The 20185-nt window shown below is 33.3% G+C and overlaps 5 protein-coding genes across 5 annotated transcripts; 1 reads left to right on the plus strand and 4 right to left on the minus strand.

The window, feature by feature from the left end:
- Positions 1–987: 987 nt before the first annotated feature.
- Positions 988–2932, minus strand: LOC105650169 (GDSL esterase/lipase At1g29660). Its single transcript, XM_020685407.3, has 5 exons — positions 2513–2932; positions 2273–2397; positions 1800–2045; positions 1380–1626; positions 988–1299 (listed from the first exon to the last, which is right to left on the minus strand). The coding sequence occupies exons 1-5, from the start codon at positions 2772–2774 to the stop codon at positions 1061–1063; spliced, it is 1119 nt and encodes a 372-aa protein (XP_020541066.2). The 5' UTR covers positions 2775–2932; the 3' UTR covers positions 988–1060.
- A 2343-nt stretch (positions 2933–5275) lies between these two features.
- LOC149492349 (uncharacterized) lies at positions 5276–8091 on the plus strand. Its single transcript, XM_089716409.1, has one exon. The coding sequence runs from the start codon at positions 5276–5278 to the stop codon at positions 6704–6706; it is 1431 nt and encodes a 476-aa protein (XP_089572535.1). The 3' UTR covers positions 6707–8091.
- A 2815-nt stretch (positions 8092–10906) lies between these two features.
- On the minus strand, positions 10907–12580 carry LOC105650171 (GDSL esterase/lipase At1g29670). Its single transcript, XM_012237049.4, has 5 exons — positions 12247–12580; positions 12021–12145; positions 11692–11937; positions 11344–11587; positions 10907–11248 (listed from the first exon to the last, which is right to left on the minus strand). Exons 1-5 carry the CDS (start codon positions 12500–12502, stop codon positions 11013–11015), a joined length of 1107 nt encoding a protein of 368 aa, XP_012092439.1. The 5' UTR covers positions 12503–12580; the 3' UTR covers positions 10907–11012.
- Positions 12581–14662: 2082 nt separating this feature from the next.
- Positions 14663–16374, minus strand: LOC105650172 (GDSL esterase/lipase At1g29670). Its single transcript, XM_012237050.3, has 5 exons — positions 16062–16374; positions 15827–15957; positions 15489–15743; positions 15166–15403; positions 14663–15089 (listed from the first exon to the last, which is right to left on the minus strand). The coding sequence occupies exons 1-5, from the start codon at positions 16300–16302 to the stop codon at positions 14803–14805; spliced, it is 1152 nt and encodes a 383-aa protein (XP_012092440.1). The 5' UTR covers positions 16303–16374; the 3' UTR covers positions 14663–14802.
- A 1411-nt stretch (positions 16375–17785) lies between these two features.
- On the minus strand, positions 17786–19596 carry LOC105650173 (GDSL esterase/lipase At1g29670). Its single transcript, XM_012237051.4, has 5 exons — positions 19230–19596; positions 18955–19082; positions 18617–18871; positions 18285–18525; positions 17786–18179 (listed from the first exon to the last, which is right to left on the minus strand). The coding sequence occupies exons 1-5, from the start codon at positions 19474–19476 to the stop codon at positions 17953–17955; spliced, it is 1098 nt and encodes a 365-aa protein (XP_012092441.1). The 5' UTR covers positions 19477–19596; the 3' UTR covers positions 17786–17952.
- Positions 19597–20185: the final 589 nt, after the last annotated feature.

Below are 20185 nucleotides of genomic sequence, written 5' to 3' on the forward strand. Positions count from 1 at the left end.
ATGCTTACCAGATGGACCGTCAGTAATTGAACAAATCAAATTTAATAATTTGGCACGACAAAAACGATTAACTTTTTTTAATTAAAGGAAATTAAGCAACTATCTCCAAAATCTCAAGTGGACCAAACAAGCACAGTTGTCAGTTGTTTTTTTTCTGGTGACCGAAGAGGGAAAAGGTCCATTCTTTTCTAATAAAATTTTAGTTTTCGATAAGCAAGGTGAAAATTCTACTATAAAAATTAAGGAGCCCAATACATTATCTGATCCACGTATTATTATATAAAAAATGTTAATTAATTTAAAAACCTATCTGGACTGGAGGCCGAGGTGTCCGTTTGATAAAAGAATTCTGTATCTCTTATTTCTATCATTGTGTTTTTATACAAAAAAAAACTTTTCCTAATTAGTCTAATTACAATTAATTGCAATCCTTTGATTGTAGGGATTCTTGATGCTGAATAGAAACTTTCCTTTCAAGGTTAATTTTCTTTTTCTGTTTTCCAACACAAGGAATATTCTAAATTAATTATTTAATTATATATTAATAGTATCATATTGTTTTCATAAAATTAAATAATATTCTTCAACTTCTACTGTATTATTACCCTGGCGGCCACAATTTGGAGCAGAAACACGTTCATAATTGTTATATTCGGAAATAAGGTCATTTTCATATCTTGACCCGCGCTTCTAGTTTAGATCTAACTAATTAGTCTGGTCCAAGCCCATTTTCCACTTCCATGTCACAATTATGTAATTACAAGTTGGGGGTATAAATGAACTGAAATTAGCTAAAACATGTTAAGTTAAAAACTCGGCTCGATAGAATTTAGCTTGACTTGAGTTTGAGTTAAATTTTTTTTAATTTTTTTCAGAGTCTAACTCGAACAGTTCGCTAGCCAGTTCAGCTCTTTTACACCCCTAATTTATAAATGAGAAATGTGATTAAATGATTAACAATAGAGTAATAAACGAAATTAATCCAAATTAAAAAGTAAATACTGATAATAATCCACAGGAATTTTTATTGATGAGGATAGTAATTATTAATTTTGGTTCGCTAGGTAGCCGCAACTTCTGCTAGATTAAGCATGACTAGATCATGAATATCAAATGGATAGGCATCAGATGAGTTCAATGCAATATAAGATCTTTCTGCAATGTATTTATTGACAGCCTCAGTTGGATGAAAAGAATCCCAAAACGCATATTTTTTCCTATTCTTGCATGGAATTCCATTTGGGATACATTGCCCATCGCTTGCAACTGGACAACACCCAGAACTTGAATTCTCAAAATCTGCAAATTAACCCACTCGCAAAAATTAATTATGTGGTAATGTACTAATTAAAGAAACTAAAATGGCAAAGATGACGTACCAAGTACTGATGATGAATCTGCACCAATTGAATAGTAGTTTATGTACGTGAATTTGGCACCTGTAAGATTAGAATTGAGTTCTTCAACAACCGACTTCAATTTGCTATTGAAAAACTGAGATGCTTCTTCCATGATTTCCACACAATAAGAGCCGTTTGTTCCATATGTACTAATTGCATTTGGAGTGCATCCTATTTCCCCCAACCCAAATAATGCAATTTTTCGAGCTCCATAGTTATAAAGAGTCTATCAACAATATATATATAAAAAAAGTTATAATAATATAATTGGGATTGTAAACGAGATAAGCCAAACTCTGTTGAGCTCGAATTTACTAATTTAATTAATTTTTTTCAGTAAAGCCTCGAGAAGTTCAAGAATAGCTCGGCTAATTTAAGTATGCAAACAGATTTACTAACCTTGAGTTGTTGTTTATATTGTTGAATAAGAAGAGTAGTAAACTGTTGGAGAGTATATTCTTGGCTTGTATTGTAATATTGAGGCAAAAAGTAGTTATTAATATAATCATTGTTACCCATTCCAACAGAATACAAGCATTGACTCAAATACCAATCAGTTGACCGTTCACTTCCAAAAATCTTCACCAAACGCGACACAGTTATTGCATGATGTTCTAGCTGCGTACCAAGGGGTATACGTTGTCCCTACACCCACACAACTAATAAAATAAATACGTGAAACATGTAATAAAAGCGATAAGTATATATACTTATAAATTACTCTTATTGTATTAAATATAAATAAGAGTAACGTTGAAAAAATATCATTCATTATTTTTTTAAAATATTCAAAATAATCTATATTTTGAAACAAAATAAACATAAAAAAACTTATATTTTGCAAGGAAGAGATAGTAATAATAATGCTTTACCAACTGCCGTGCAGTTTCATTAAGAATTCCTGCAGAGCCAGAAGCATAATTTACTCCAAAAAGTATCTCTAAGCCATCAGCGGTCGCAAATGGTGGAATATAATTCTCAAATCCCAAAAGTTCAGCTGTATAGTAATACCAAAATGCCTAATTAGCAAGTAAAATATGCATGCAAAAGTTAAATACTTTAAATTAGTAAAAATTATATGCTAATTAAGTAGAGTTTAGATGAGAGATTACCAATAACATCAACTGTAGTACGACCATTAGTGAACCTTCCAGTAGGGCCAAATGGAAAATCAATTCCATAAGGGGAATAATCGACTTTAGAAAGAGTATGAAGCAAATTATTATTGCCATTATCGGCCAAAGAATCTCCGAAGATGAAGAAGCAAGGCACCTGTTGAGATCCATCTGCACCTACAGGTTCTTGCCAGCATGAAACCACCATCAACAAACCTACTACTGCCATCCACCATGATTTAGCATCCACAAATTGCATTTCCCAAATAGAAAAGGGTTTATTTAAATATCTCAAGAAGATGCTTTGACAGTTTGACTGATGAGCTTTAGAGAGGTGTTTGTATATGTGTGTGAGTGTGTGTGTATTTATAGTAATTGATGGGTATAGCTAGCAGATAGTATCGCTTGGATTGCAGGTACGTGTATGTTTGCTTTTTCTAAAAGGAAATAATTGAAACGATTGATATCTAGATGATATATAAATGAATCTAAAATATCTTCAATTATTTCAAATAAGAGCACAGTTACTTTTAGAGATTGAATTTGTATATTCATTTTTATGAGGATTAAGGCTACACTGCAAACTATACAACATGAAGTAATTTTTCCTTTAATTTACTAAATTGGTGAAAACAATATGGAGAGAATTCAAAATTGAAACATTCTCTCTTCCCATAAAGTGAGATTGAATTCGATTCAATTAATTGTAGAGCAGGTATTTATGAATATTAATTTTTTTTGACAGATTAAATTCGGAGATTACATAATCTAACCCGAATTCCATCTATAATTACATATATTTCATTGAAATTACTAAAATAATCCTAATTTACTGGAATTATTGTCATCTTATTTCATAATTGATAAAAAAAAAATGGAAATTATGTGAATATGCAGGCCAGTTAATCGTATAGCAGTAGGTAGTAGGCCAATTCTTACGCAGTGCAGAGAGGACAGGTAGATGGCTTTGAAAGTAAAGCAGGCTTCTGTTCAAAAAAAAAAAAAAAAAAAAGGAAAAAAACCCCGTTTAACATTCAGAATACAAAGCAATGGCCATTTCCTGTTGGTTGGTTGGATTCTTGTTTCGAGAATTAGAGTAAGCTTTTAACTCGTGGAGAGAAAAAAATCCAACGCCATTGATCTTAGAATTAACGAGTTACATTTGTTTTAAGTGAATGATTAGAAATATTTTTATTTCAACAAAAAAAATTTATTTATTTTTATTAATTTGATTTATAACTGAATTTATAAATTAATCTTTTCAAATAAAGTTATTTCAACGGTGATTATTTTAGATTTCAAAGTGTTTTACCTTTGTAGTATTTCTTTTCAGAATTTTTCATTTTTTCGTGACAAATTAAGATTTTGATTTTTTTTTTCAAGGGAACATCACTTATACCTTAATATCATCTAACAAGATATCAAAATTTTAAATTCATATCTATATGTTAAAAGAGAAATCTAACTTCAAAATCCATAAAAAAAAAAAAAAAAAGAAATTATAATAACGTGTACGTGTTAGAAATTTAATTATAAGAAACTGTTAGGTGGAGAATGAATTTTTTTTCTGGGGACAAATTTAAATGTGCAGTAGGGTATATTAATGATGTCCAAAAGTTTAAATTAGAGAGAGAGAGAGAAAGATGTATCAGATATCACATGCGACGAGTCGAAGTAGGTGCTCAATCAAATCACCACCATCCTCAAGCTAGTGCAAAACAAATTTTGTTTTTAGGTCAAAATTAAAATTAGTTAGTTTTTAGGTCAAATTTCTTAAAATTGATAGTTTTTAGGTCAAATTTCTTTTGAAATTTTCATCAAAAGTTATTTTTTTATTTAAAGGTTTTTTTAATTTCTTTTCAAATTTTTATTAAAAGTTATTTTATTGAAATCATTAAAATTTATTCGTACGTTTAAATGTAAAAATTTTAAAATAATTTAATAGTGTTTCAATTTTTTTTTCAATAATAGTCAAAATAAAATTTAAAACAAAAACAATTTTAACTATCATGCAAACAAAATCACTCCAACCACATGTGGTACTTCTCTTTGCGGGGGATTTCAAATGCTATAATTGGATTCAGTTCAGATGCTAAAATTTATAATTTTGTGCCCTTGCAAGCAGAAAATGATTTAACATATCTGTGTAAATATTAATAATTTACAAAATAAAATATGTTTAGACTCGAGACCACTGTAAGGAATTGATTTACCTGGAGTAAGTCTATATCTCTCTCCGTCTGCATGACTATATCTGTGTGGGTGTTCATGATCTCAGTGGGTTTCAATGCAGCTGCCAGAATTTCAGGTAATCTTTCGCTGGAAAAGGCTCTCTGGTTGGTTTCTTCTTCGCCGATCTGTAATTTCAGCTCAATAATTTTCCTGGTTGGTTCATATTGCCCTGAATGTGTTCGATGAAATTTCGCAATAAGATTGTATCTGAACCACAAGCTCTCTCTGCTAAGCATCTGTAGATCAGATCCACAGTCAGTTCGACAAGCCTCTAAAGCGCCGCCGGTCGCAGCTTCGCCACCTCCGGTTGTCTCTCCGGCGAACATCACCTCTGTCTCCGGAAAAAAAAAGAAAAAAAAAAATAAAAAAAAATAAAATTAAATAAAATTTCTGGCAGTGTTGTGTGTGTGTATGCGCACTTGATTTCTGGCAGTGCGTTATTATCACTAAGGCAGATGATTTGGTTTCATCACTGAAAGCACACTCCAGCAACAATATTTTTGTTTGGTGGCCCATCTTCTTCCAATCATGGCCCCCCTTTCAAGCTCACCACCGGAGGCGACCCCACAGGGGGTGGCTGGCCGGAGTTTTGCATCTGCACTCACTGGCCAATCTTTCGGTCCGAAAACAATTGAGGATCTTAGATCTTTTGCTTCCATCGACAAAAATAAGAGGTTATCATCTAAAACTCCTAGCAAGTTTAAGGGTTTTCCTGCTGTAAATTTCACTGAAGATGATATTCAGAAACTATCTCTCCCATATCGATATGCTTTGATTGGAGCTTTTATGTTTGGAAGACCTTCTATGCAGGCTTTGAAGAAAGCTTTTGATTTGATTGGTTTTAAAGGAGATTTTACTTTGGGTTTAATTGATTCGAATCATATTTTGATTAACTTTGTTTTTGAGGAGGATTTTCTCCGTTGTTGGCTTCGTCAGACTTGGTTTTTTAATGGATTCTCTATGAGAGTCTCCAAATGGTCTGCCTCTTTTCGACCAGATGTCGATAGTTCTATTGCCCCAATCTGGGTTTCTCTTCCAGGGCTCCCCATTCATTTTTTTGACAAAGAGGCTTTATATTCTATTGTTGAATTAATTGGCAGACCTTTGAAGGTAGATGCCTCCACTGCTTCATTAGTTCGGCCTTCGATTGCAAGGGTATGTGTTGAGTTAGATATCTCTGCTGATTTGCCTCAACGTATTTGGATTGGGAATGAAAATTCCGGTTTTTTCCAAGCTATCGAATATGAGAATCTTCCTAAGTTTTGTCTATCATGTATGAAATTGGGTCATGACAGTTCCACCTGTAGGATGGCTTCTACCAGTAATGTGCCAAATCAATTTATTGAGCCTGTTAAGAATGTTATTGAACCATCTCAAGCTCAAGTTTGGGTCCCCAAGAAACAGCCTCCTTCGACAGAGTTTCAAAATCAGAATTCCATTGATGCTATAGTTGTGTCCTCAGCAGACCCTCCTCCTCCTAAAATTAGTTCAGATGATCAGAAGGTGTCCACTACGTCTGCCCCCTCTTCGTCGCAGAACAATTCTGCTATTCAAATTTTGCCAACAGACAGTGTCTTGTTGGACAGTGCTCCTTTAGTTTCGACTCATGGTGCTGAAAAGGTATCTTGCCCGTCTGATGTTGACATTGGTGAAGTTAATAATAAATGTTCTTCTTTGGGATATTTGTCAGAAGGGGATCGCAGTGATTCAGAACTTACTGCTAACGTTGATGATCTCAAAAAAGCTGGTTCAATGATTGCTGAAAAACTTTCCGCTGGTAATGTCAATGGTAATTTTGAGTCATCATCTGGTTTGGGATTTATTAAGGTGATGAAGAAACAGCGCAACCGTAAAGTCAAAACAGCTATTGAGCTTCTCAAGCCTACACGGCGTCAAAAGCAAACTCAAGCTTCCTCTGATTGCATCCGACCCAATGAATATACTGAGCTGGAATCTTAGAGGTCTTCCATCTTCTTCTAATCGCTTGATTCGGCTTTGCCGCACTCATCACATTTTTCTGCTTTTTGTGATTGAACCCATGGTCGATGCAGGTAAAAATTATTTTTATGCCTCTAAACTTGGATTTGACAATGTTTATTCGAGTGGAAACAACAAGATATGGATACTATGGAAAGATAGTTTTCTGCAACTTTCTAATTTTGTGGATGATATTCAAATATTGAGCTGTTCTGCTTTTATTCATTCCCTTGCGATCACCATTAATCTATCTGCTGTGTATGGGTATCACTCACGTGCTCAAAGGAGCACTCTTTGGTCTCGTCTTCTTAGATTGAGCCGTGATACTGTTGGTCCATGGATAGTTGGGGGCGACTTCAACGCAATTAAAACTTTGGCAGATTATAGAGGTAACTCAACTCCTAATTTACTTAGCATGCAAGACTTTGTTGATACTTCTAATGATTGTGGCCTTATTGATGTTCCATTTCATGGTTCCAAATTTACCTGGAATGGTGTTCGTAGTAATGGTAGAGTGTGGGAGAGGCTAGATCGGTTTTTGGTGAATACTGCTTTTTTAGACTGTTTTGAAGATCTGAGTGTCAGGCATTTGAGTAGAGCTACTTCGGATCATTCTCCTCTTCTGCTTATATGTAATAAGGCTGATTTCAATTTTCCAAAGGCTTTTAAATTCCAACATATGTGGCTTTCTCATCCTACTTTCCTTCCTATGGTTCGTACCACCTGGAATTTGAATTTCTATGGGGGAGGCATGCGTGGACTTTGTCTTAAGTTATTTGCTTTGAAAAAGGCAATTAGAGAATGGAACAAAAATACTTTTGGCAATATTTTTGATGCAGTTCAAGAAGCTGAAAAGGAAGTGGAATTAGCTGAAGCTACTTTTGATACAACCCCTTCATCGCACAACAGGAAAGTCTGGCAGGAGAAACAGTGTGACTTGATTAGAAAGCTTAAGATTGAGGAGACCTTCTGGAAGCAAAAAGCTCATATTAAATGGCTCGCTGATGGTGATTCAAATACAAAATTTTTCTATAATTATGTGAAGATGGCTAGGAGAATTCATCGTATTTCCTCTATCAAGACTGAGGAAGGAACATGGATTTCTAATCAAGCTGATTTGGGTGCGAAAGCTGTCACTTTTTTTTCTTCTCTCTTCAAGTGCAGTGATACTCAGCAGATTTATCAACCTCTTCTGGACTACTTACCATCCTTGGTTACTGAGGAGAATAACAAAAACCTTGAAAGATCACCAACTGATGATGAGATAAAACATGCTATTTGGCAGCTTAATCCGAATAGTGCTCCTGGACCCGATGGTTTTGATGGAAGATTCTACAGAGAGTGTTGGGAGATAATACAGTGGGATGTGTGTAGTGTAGTGAAGGAGTTTTTCTTGGGTTTGCCCATTCCGAAAGCCTTTGGTAGTGCTCAGATTATTCTTATTCCGAAAGTGGAAAATCCTTCTTCCTTCAATCAGTATAGACCTATATGCCTTACAAATTTTATCAGCAAAGTATGTACCCGCATTTTGGCAAATCGAATCTCTCCTTTGCTAGACTCTTTGATTTCTAGAGAGCAAGCAGGTTTCATGAGGGGTCGCTCAATTCATGCTCAGATAATGCTTGCTAATGAGATGGTTCATGAAATTGATAGAGCATCGAGGGGACACAATCTAGCCATCAAGTTAGATATGGCTAAAGCATTTGACAGGGTGGATTGGAAGTTTTTAGAAGCAGTTCTGGTAAGATTTGGCTTCTCCGCTCATATGATCAATATTATTATGAGCAATCTTGCTTCTACCCGGCTTTCTGTGTTGATTAATGGAGTTCCTTACGGATTCTTTCAACCGACTAGAGGAGTTAAACAGGGAGATCCATTGTCACCATATCTGTTCATTTTAGCTTCTGAAAGCTTTACTCGGGGTCTCAATCATTTAATGGCTGCGGGAACAATTTCACCTTATAAACTGGCGAGACATTGCACTATAGTTTCTCATCTTTCTTTTGCAGATGACTTGTTGATTTTTCTTAAAGGGGATGCCAGAAGCATTTCAAATTTCAAGAAATTTTTGATTTCATATCAGGCAGCTTCTGGGCAATTGATCAATTTCGACAAAAGCTCTTTCTATTGTTCTAAGAATGTCTCTCAGGATAAGGTTTCTCGTATTCAAGATGCTTTGAGCATTAAAAGGAAACCCTTCCCTTTTACATATCTTGGTGCACCAATCTATCAAGGTATTAATAGAGCTCAGTATTGCAGTGGCCTTTTGCAGAAAATCGAATCAAAGCTTACAGGTTGGATAAAAAAGATCCTCTCTCCGGGTGGCCGTTTATTATTGCTCAAGCATGTTCTAAATTCCATTCCTTTGCACATAATGGGGGCCATGGCGTTGCCCAAAAAAATATTGAGCTTATTGGATCGCAAAATGGCTACTTTTTTCTGGGGTAGTGATGTGGATCATTCGAAATATCACTGGGTCAGTTATCATGATATGTGTTTCCCAACTAAGGAAGGAGGACTGGGGTTAAGATCTCTTCATTCTTTACAGAAAGCCTATTCGCTCAAAATCTGGTGGACTTATATGCAGAGGAATTCTTTGTGGGCTATCTATATGCTCCAAAAATATCATAGGCAGGGAGATATGCACTATCAACTTATCGACTCTTGCACTTGGAAACGGATTTGTCAAGTTCACTCTCTTGCTTGCTCACTTGTTGATTTTGCAGATAATAATATGGTGTGGCGAGGAGAAAGGACTGGCCAATTTACTCTTGCTTCAGCCTACAATTGTGTTAGAGAGAGCAAAGCTTCTTGCCTTTCAAGCAATGCTATTTGGGACTCATCTTTCCCACTTAAGCTTTCCATTTTTACATGGAAACTCCTCAGGGGAGCTTTACCTTTGCCGCGACGTCTCCAATTGTTTGGGATTTATGGTCCATCCCGGTGCCCATTTTGTTTCAAGTCAGAGACCACTGCTGACCACCTTTTTTTATTTCTGCCCCATCATTGCTAAACTTTGGAATTACTTCGGCTCTTTTTTCCTAGATAATCTTGAGCTACAAAATTCTCTACGGCAAGCATTGATTTTTTGGTGGCTTTGTGACAGACCCGATTCGGCTATGGGTAAGCTTAGGCGCTTGGTACCACAGGTAATTGTATGGACTGTGTGGAAAATGTATTGTAAGTATACTTGGGGTAATGAAGCTTGCTTTCCAGACCTCCTTTTACAAGATATCAGTAGGTTGCTATTAAACTGGAGCATTGTCAATTCTGATAAGAAATTTGCAGCAACCTGGCCGGCAAAATATGATTACCACTTCATTTCGGCTTCTTTTGGCAAACAAAAATTAAAACCAATGATTATTACTTGGATTCGGCCTAGGCAAGATTGCTATAAACTGAATATTGATGCATCTTTCAACAAATTTTCAGCATCCGGGGGTGCTATCCTCCGAAACAGCCATGGTAATTTTGTTGCTGCCGCTTGTTTCCCGATTGATGCCAGGACAGCTTATGATGCCGAGCTTAAAGCTTTGATTTGGGGGCTTTCTTGGAGTATTGATAAAGGTTTTTATCCCATCCAGGTGGAAATGGATTGTCTGGAACTAGTTACACATGTTAATCGGACACAGTGGATTAGAGCAGGTCTTTCGGTCTTGCAGCGTGTTGCTGATTTGTTGCATCTTCACTCTTCTTCCATTCATCACATATGTCGTGAAGGAAATCAAGCTGCACATCTTTTGGCCACTCATCATAGACTTCACTATACTTCTCTTTCTTTTACCTCTTTTAATTCTTTGCCTCCTTTGATTAAAGGAATTGTACTTTTAGAGGCTATAGGGACTCAATATTTGAGATATAAATAAAATAAAAAATATCTTTTGCAAAAAAAAAAAAAAAAAGTCTATAGCCTATTTATAAACTAAAATAATGCAAAATAATTTCTTTTATTGAAACATTAATATTTCTGATTTGGAAAAACAAGATAAAATGAAATTTAAAATTTTATATTTTGGTTGGTTCGATCGTGTGAACAATAAATTTTTGATATTTTTCTTATTTTTTATGTTAAGAGTAGTAACTTAAAGATTTTGAATACGACTTAGGGAATACATTTCCTTACAAATGATTCATATTTATCATATTAGTAATTGCACTCTAAAACTAAAAATGTGCCAGAAATAAATAATTGATGAAACTTTGATCACAAAATTTCTAGAATTACAAAAGTTAAATATTTGGATGTTTTCCTAAACAATTTATTTAAATAGAATTTTCTTTTTTGTTTCTAAACCTTTGCACTTGAAAGTTGCAGCAGAGCTAGTTGACGAACATCAGTTGGATAACAATCAGTTGGGTCAAAAGCTGTGTAAGTTCTTGAAGCAGTCAATATGTTTGTGACTTCAGTTGGATGGAAATGATCCCAAAATACAAATTCTTTTCTATTAATACAAGGTTCTTCGTTTGGATTGCACTGACCATCTTCTCTTACTTTACAACACCCTGCTGCGAAATTCGTGAAACCTGTTTAAAAAAAAAGAAAAAAGAAAAAAGAAATTATATATTCGGGAATCGGGATGCTTTGTGCACTGGATCATAAAATATATTCAACTGTGTACCAATTTTAAAAGGATCGCCATTTCCAATGGAAGTATTATTTAGAAATATGAATTTGGCATCAGGAAGTTCTTTATTGAGTTTATCCACCAGATCTACAACCTCCAAGTTGAAAAGACGACTCCCTTCGTTCATTTCTTCTGCACAAACTTTGCCGGCTCCGAATGTAATGATTCCATATGGGGTGCACCCTATTTTTCCCAATCCTGACAACATAAATTTTCTTGCTCCCAAACCGTACAAGGCCTACACACAGACACACACACACACGTGTATCACACAAACGGGGAAAGAAAAAAAAAAGGAACCTAAGAATCAATAATAATGGGGAAAGAAAATGTGAAAATAACCTTTAATTGGGTATTATATTCGGCACTAAGAGCTTTTGCATATTCTTGAAGGTCGTAGTGTTGGCTTGTTGGATATATATGAGGCAAGAAATAGTTGTTTATAAAATCATTATTTCCCATTCCAACTGAAAATAAGCACTGTTTTAATTGGTTTGAAGCTGCCTCTTCGTTCCCTAATATTTCAACCATCTTAGTGATCGTTGTCTCGTGATTTTTTATTTGCTGGGTCAAGTGCACATTCGCACCCTGCAAGAAAGTTTTCCATTTTAATTCTGCCTCTCTGTCTCATTAAATATATATAATGTATATATATACACATCAATTGTTACCAAATGAGTTCCAGTTTCCTCGAAAATCCCTGCTGATCCTGATGCATAATTCACACCTTTAAGAATGATATCACCCGAAGCAGTTCTAAAAGGTGGAATGTGATGATCAAATCCAAGGTGTTCAGCTGCCATTATATAAAATTACCTATTAGCATTGTGTTTATTAAAGTTCGAATCAAATAATATAAAGTAAGAAGAAGAAACAAGAAGAAGTAGATATTTATACCTACAACATCCATAATGGTTTTGCCATTAGTAAATCTTCCGGTAGGCCCATCGGGGTAATCAATCCCATAGGGTTTGTAATTTGCTCTAGCAGCAGTCTCAAGGTCGTTATTATTGCCACTATCTGATAAAGAGTCGCCAAAAATGAAAAAACATGGCACTTGTGGTTGTGGTTGTCCATCGACAATCCATTCTAGCTTGCATGAGAGCACCAAAAGAAAGATCACAACCCTCCATTCTTTTATTTCAGGTATCATCTTCAAGAGAGTGAAAAATTAAAAACAAAAAGAGAAATGTCAGAGAAGTAGCTAGCTGGGTATGAAGTAGAAGTTTGGCCTTTAGAGTAGGCACTGGAATTTGGTTTCTCTTGGCTATCCTTAACTGGTGGTTTTATCAGTAAAATAACCTAATTATAGGATTGTTTGGTTTAATAATTTTTATACCAGAACAAGGTCAAAAGGAAATTTGTTGCATGCCATTATGGCTTCTTCTACTGCATATAACATTTAACAACCTCTCTGGTAGAGATCGATGATAAATTTAACGTAAGGCTTATGTTACTAGAATATAATTAATACTTATTCTAATTTATATTCTTTTTGTTTCATAAAATATGTGTTTTATAAATTTAAAAGAATAATTAAGATTATGGATTTTTATTTTATAAAAGTTGTTTCATATCTAAATTTGAACTAAAAACATAAATACCTTTCAAAAAAAAAACTAAAAACATAAATAATTTTTCCATATAAAATCATTTCAAAAAAAAAATGTTCCATATAAAATAATTATTTTACTTCTTTTTTATATATATGCAATTCAATAGACCAAACAAATTGGATTGAGAATAAAATATTTATACTTTTCATTTGCTCTATATAAATATACAAAGTTTTATTTATTTTTTATGATATTGAATTTATTATTTAATGTTTTTTCTAAAATATTATATGATAAAAATAGTTAATAATAAATAAAAACAATGAAATTTTTTGGTACGTAAAAGCATTAATGGATCCAAAAAAATTTTTTCGCGATCAATGCAATTATGAGAAGGGTTTAATACTAATTTTAGGAGGCATCCATCTGAAAAAATCTATAGGTATTTAAAGGAAATTTGTAAAAAAAAAATTAAAATAGAGAAAGAGTATAAAAAATATTATAAATATATTTTATAATATTATGAATCTAGACCATTTAATTAATTTTTAAAAGTAAAAATCATAATTTTCACATAAAAAAATTATTTATCAATATCTGAAATCAGATCCTTGGTAACAATTTTTTACCCATTATTTGACGAGGCCTAAAGGACAAAAATATCACAAACATTACAGTTTGTTATAATGTATTATATTTTAACTTTTTCACAAGTATATTCTAAGACGAAACTTAAAAATTGATCGCACCCCTATAGTTGAATAGGGTGCTTTTGTAATGAAATGTGAGTTTAGAGTATTTTTACATTCTATATTAATTATTCAATTTATAATTTTTTTTAATATCTCTTTCTTCGAATAGAATGAAATTAGTAAGGAAATAAGTTAATAATACTCCTTTAAAAAATATTGTATTATACTAAATATTCAATGTCATTATATCTTTGAAAAAATAAAATTTTTTAGTATTAAAATTAAAGTTGTAAATTATGTTTTTCCATAGTTTCTCATTGTTTATTTGAAAATTTATATTAAAATTGAAATCTCTAAATTAACAAATTCTCGTGGATGCAAAATAAAGGAAATTAAATTTTCGTTAAGCAAAAATTCAGTTTATACATGGAAATTAAAACCTTATTAAGAAAAATATAGATGTATTTGATGTAATTAATTTATGCAAAAATTAAGAAATAGTTAAATAAAACCGAAATTTAGTTCATATATGAAAATTAATCCTTATTAAGAAAAATTAGATACTTTAACTGAAATTAATCTATTGAGAAATCAAGTAATAATCAAATATAACTCAAATTTTTCATGGCACTTCACAATAATAGATTGTTTATTGTGATAAGCGACATATCGTTTGTAAAGCTGATCAATCCATTAGCTGAATTGATAAAGCGGGTTGTATCCTGTATGTGGTTCACACGACTCGTCGTTGGAAACTACTAAGTTGTCAAAGAAACGACAAATATCCTTTACAAGAAAAATGAAATTATACCTGAACTGAGATAAAGTGGAACAACAACCTCACAAGAAAGCAAAGAAATTTGTTCTTAGTTACCAACCTAAGCGACATTGTAGATATTATGAGGCATTTTTTAATCTTTAACCCAATGCCAAATTGAATTGTAATTTCTATTCTATTTCGGGAAATTTTAAAAATGATAAAAAAAATTCTTCTGTTGTTTTATCTGTCACAAGGGCAAAAATTTGAGCCGAGCGTAGAAATACGTGTATCAATAAAAGAATGAGTAAAATAAGAAACAAAAATTTTGAATTTCATGGGAGAAAAATTACAAATTCTAAATTAATTGTATAGGTCTACCATTTCATTCATTAACAGAAAACAAAAATTAGAGAAAAATGTCTGGGAATGACAAATTTTATCTACTTTATTTTGGAGTTTCAGCAGAAGGAGTTTCAGCAGCAGGAGCTTTAGCAGCAGGAGCTTCATTCTTCTTTGCGGTCTTTGAAACCAATTGTTCAATGTTAAAAGGCTTAGCTTGAGCTGGAACAGAAGCATTATATGCTAGATTTGCTAGAACAAGATTTGCATTCTCGGTTGGACGGTACCCATCCCAGAAAAAGTGGTCCTTAGGATTCTCGCAGTTTTTTTTGTTAGGAACACACATTCCCTTGTCGTTCACTTCACAGCATGGCTTGTCAACCACCTTAAAACCTGATAAAAAATAGACATTCCCCAGTTAATAAAATCGATTTTTATTAACAATTGAGACAGATTTAGAAACAGATACCTGCGAAAGCACTTTCTGTTAATTTAAACATGTCAATATAGGTGAATTGTGCATCCTGAAACTCTTTGTTCAGCCTTTCAATAATTGTAGGAATTCTGCTGTTGAAAATGGTCATATCTGTGTCGATAACTGATATGCACTTTTGATTTATTGGATACTTTGCCACTTCAGATGGGCAACACCCCAATGGCCCTAATCCAAACACTGCAACTTTTCTTGCACTGGCTTTGTACAAAGCCTGAACATAAACAATTATCAGAAAAATGAAATTTTAATAATCAACTTTGACAGAAATATTAATAGACATAAATTCTATTACTAACATTCAAGTGATCGAACAGGTATCCATCGACCAGGTTCTCTGCAAATGCCTCAGATGGCTTCTTTCCCTTCGGCTCGGAGCCATTATTGCCAGCAACGTAATAGTCTATCAAATAATCATTGCTGCCAACACCAACAGTATACAAGCAACTCTTCAAGTGTTCTTCAGCCTTATTTTTATCACCTAATTTCTCCGTTATGAGTTTGACTGTTTTCTGGTGCTCTTCTTCTTGCTTGGTCAAGCTAACAACAGTTACCTGATGAATTAGCAGAAAAAATTAACTATTAGAAGAATTCAAGTTGGTTTATTTGTAGTAATAATAATAATATTGAAGTAAACCTTTGTTCCTGAAATTTCTGCTTGTAGAATTGCTGCACCAGATGCATAATTCGCACCTTTGAGAATTTCTTCAGAGTTATTAGCAACAGTTAGGAAAGAAGGAATATCTTCTTTAAACCCAATGTTATGAGCTGTGATACATAACAAAAAAAAGAAATGTTCAATCCAGCTCATGCTTAATTAAAAACATGCAGATTAAATTAATTATCAGAGAGGGGGAATTAGGGAAGCATACCAATAATATCAACCATGGTTCTGCCATCACTGAACCTTCCACTAGGGCCTCCGGGAAAATCAACACCGTACGGCAAGTAATCGGCTTTCAAAGTGTTAAGATTTTTATCGTTGCCATTAACTGCAAATGAGTCTCCGAAAATGAAATAGCAAGGCACTTCCTGTGCTACACCATAATTTTGCAGGTTTGAAACAAGTAATAGAGCAGACGCGAATAGGAATAATTGTTTTTGCAATGCCATCTTTTAAAATCAAATACAAGGGATATGAAATAAGGCCAAGATGATGCTCATATATATACTGTGAAACTGTGATGCCCCAAAATAGATGTTATCATACAAAAATAGCAAAGTTCGAATATGTTGTGGTTTTAATTCAACAAAATGCTACTTTTTTTTCATGGAGAGTGACAGGATGTTGCTCCCATAGAAGTCGGCATTCAGTTCAATCAAAGTGAAGGTGATTTCATAATAATTGAAACTTGGAAATATATAAGCAATTAAATTGAAATATTTTGATTTTATTGATAAAAATTCAATCGAACCGAAACACTTTTTTTAGTTCAAAAATTAAACTTTACCAATATTGCTTACTCTCAATTCAAGTTATTTCAATTCTCATATGTACATATAGGGCCACTGCACTGTTGATAGGCATGACTTTGTACCATTTCCAGAATACCTTTTAAATACGTATTACCTTGTGAATTTCTCTTCTTCACTGCGCAAAAAATTACTGCATGAGAAACAAAGTCACGTCAACGTATGTTTGGTTTGGGCCTTTGTCATTGTATTTACTGCAAACGAGAACCGAATGAAAAAAAATCTTAAACATTATTTATTATTATTTAATTCATGAACATATTTCTATCACGAAATCTTAATTATTAGTATAAATTTATTAATATTTAAATTTAAAATTTCACACCTCTGAAATATTATAAGATTAAAAATAAATAAACAAATAAATACATACCAAGTCCAGACTCCTCGGACTTTTGCTTGGAGCTTGGGTTTAGACATTTGAGCCCAACCCAATCCTCTGGGTCTCAAATAGAATTACAATGGGTTTAGTCTGTGGGCCTCATCCGATCACGATTTTGCTCCAATTTTACTAAAATATAGTTTTTTTTTTTTTTTTTTACTTTCATTTCTTTAATATAAATATCTAAAAAATGCCTAACATTCAATTTTACCCTAAAGTTTTCAAGTAATTGTAATTTCACTCTAAATCGACCTTTATCAATTTAGTTGCAATTACACCCTAATTTAAATTAATATCTAACTCATTATTTTTTATCTTAAAATAAAAGACGATGATATTGCCAGAATTATTATTGTTAAAGTCAGAAAAATTTTTATGTTTGATAAAATTTTGTCCTTTCCTCATACTTATGTTGATAATAATTGCCAGAGCTATTATTATTTAAATTTAACTTTTCTTAAATGTTAATATATATATATAATGAATAATAACAATGTAAAAATATGCTGTGGGGCATTTTCATCTCTAAACAAATCCCAAATTGTAATTTCCAAGTTTTTTGAACTGTAAATTCTATAATCCATTTGGGGAAAATTTTCAAAGTGATAAGGAAAAGTTTCCTGTGGTTGCCTGTGGGAGGGGAAAACACTCAAGTCTTTTTAATTATTGATTCAGTTGTTCTTGTAATTGATGTAGAAACAAAAACAAGGGAGAAAAAGTAGAAATTAACTGTAATAATAGTTAGTTATAATCCTCTGGCCATTTCATTCATTAGCATATTACAGATTCTTACATAAATGAATCAATGAACAATAATGTATAGCAACAACAACAAAAAATAATACTAAAAAGAACCCATAAAAATAACACAAAGTATATACTTTTGTTTAGAGTTTGGAGCTTCTTAATTAGTTCTTTTTGGCCTTGGCAACCAATTGTGCTATGTTAAAAGGGTAAGCTTCAGATGGAACTCGAGCAGAGTATGCTATATTTGCCATAAACACATTTGCTTCCTCAGTTGGACGGTACCCATCCCAATAAAAGTAGTCCATGGGATTGTCGCATCCTCTCTTGCTTGGAAAACACATTCCATTGTAGTCTACTTTACAGCAGGGACTTTGATTCACCTTGAAACCTGAAAATTAGACATTCTCCGATAATTAAAGGGCTATTTTTATGGCTTAAACTCATCGGGTCACAAGTAGAATAACTTTATCGTTCAAATTTATAGATAAAATACCTGGCAAAACAGTAGCCATTGTGATGTTATAAATATTGATGTAGGTGAATTTTGCATCCTTGAAGTTTTTGTTAAACCTGTCAATAATTGCAGGAATCCTGCTGTTGAAGATACGCACATCTTTGTCAACGGCTGATACACATTTCTCCTTTGTTCCGAACATAGTCACAGCTGAAGGGCTGCACCCCAATGGCCCTAATCCGAACACTGCAATTTTCCTTGCACCAACTTTGTACAACGCCTAAACGCAACCAATTCAAAACGGAAAAATACTAATCAAGATTTGTACAACTAACCAAGATATTATTGTATATAAAAATACTAATACTAACATTCAAGCGATTGAACAAGTATCCATCAACGAGGTTCTCTGCGTAGGCCTCAGATGGCTTGATGCGTCTTGGCTCCGAACCATTTGGGTTAGGAACGTAATAGTCTAACAGATAATCGTTGCTGCCAACACCAACGGAATATAAGCAACTCTTCAGGTAATCATGAGTCTTGTTTTTGTCACCTAAGATATTCCTTATGCGTCGGACTATTTTCTGATGGTTTTTCACTTGTTGGCTCATGCTAATAGCAGTGACCTGATGAATTAGTAAAACAAATTTAGTTAATAAATGAATTCAAGTTGGATTATTTTAACAATAGTGATAATATTAAAGTGTACCTTGCTTCCTGCAATTTCTGCTTGCAGAATTGCTCCACTAGATGCATAATTTGCACCTTGGAGAACCTCTGAGCCATTACCAACACGTATGAAAGGTGGAATTTCTGTTCTAAATCCAAGGTTTTGAGCTGTGACACATGACCAAAAAAAAGTGCAATCAGTCATTCTAAAGTATAATTTAATGAAACTTATTTAACATTTTCGACAAATATTTTTCCTTGACATGCCGTGACTTAAATAACACAAAACGCTTGAATATAAAATAGAGAGCATACCAATAATATCAACCATAGTTCTGCCATCACTGAACCTTCCATTAGGGCCACCAGGAAAATCAACACCATATGGCAAGTAATTGGCTTTATAAGTATCAGGATTATTATCATCATTGCCATTAACTGCAAATGAGTCTCCAAAAATGAAATAACAAGGCACTGTTTCTGCTACAACGTAATTTTGTAGGTATGAAACAAATAATATTGCAAAGCCCAAAAGCCATAAGAATTGTTGTTGCTGCGCCATTTTAAAAGAAAAGATCAAGAATCAAGAATCTGCAGAATCCTCTATAATTAAGAAAAGAGAGAGGATTAAAAAGATTGAAGAAAAGGGGCCAGGGAGAAGGCTAGGGGCAATGAACTAGGAGACTGAGACATGCTTATATAGTCCTAGAACTGAAACTATGATGTCCAAAAATAGAGTATTAGGTGCCAAATTACGTGGAAACATTAGTAAATTAGCTGTAATAACATCGGATTTACAAGATAATGCTAAATTAAAATCTGTAAATTAATAATGCTGCTGAATTTTTCAAAAATATCCAACGCCCATATCGCTCTTTTTACTTTGTACTAGGAAATTTCATTCTGCTTTTTAGCTGGATTTTGGTGCTCTCCAAGTTAGCATTTAGCGATCACCGATCGTCAATCTCAATTATTATTCTATTTGTTTAGGATAAGAGTTGATATTGATGGAGACGTCTCCAGCTTGATCCAGAAAAAGATTAAAAAAGGTTAGGCTTGACCCATTCTAATGCTTAAATTAGCAATAAAAGTATATATATTATATATATTAACCTAACGATAATAAAAATCCTAACGTAACGATAATCAAAATTAAACAAAAAATTAAACTTTTTTGTTTTTGGGACAAAGGGTGCTTTTTTTTTTTTTTTTTTTTTGGTTTTTAAATCTCCTTCATCCCATAAAAGTAGATTTGTTATATATATATATAT

The sequence above is a fragment of the Jatropha curcas genome, chromosome 11 (genome assembly GCF_041381405.1).
Source record: "Jatropha curcas cultivar XTBG-Jc1 chromosome 11, XTBG_Jcur_1.0, whole genome shotgun sequence".
In the NCBI taxonomy this organism is placed as follows: domain Eukaryota; kingdom Viridiplantae; phylum Streptophyta; class Magnoliopsida; order Malpighiales; family Euphorbiaceae; genus Jatropha; species Jatropha curcas.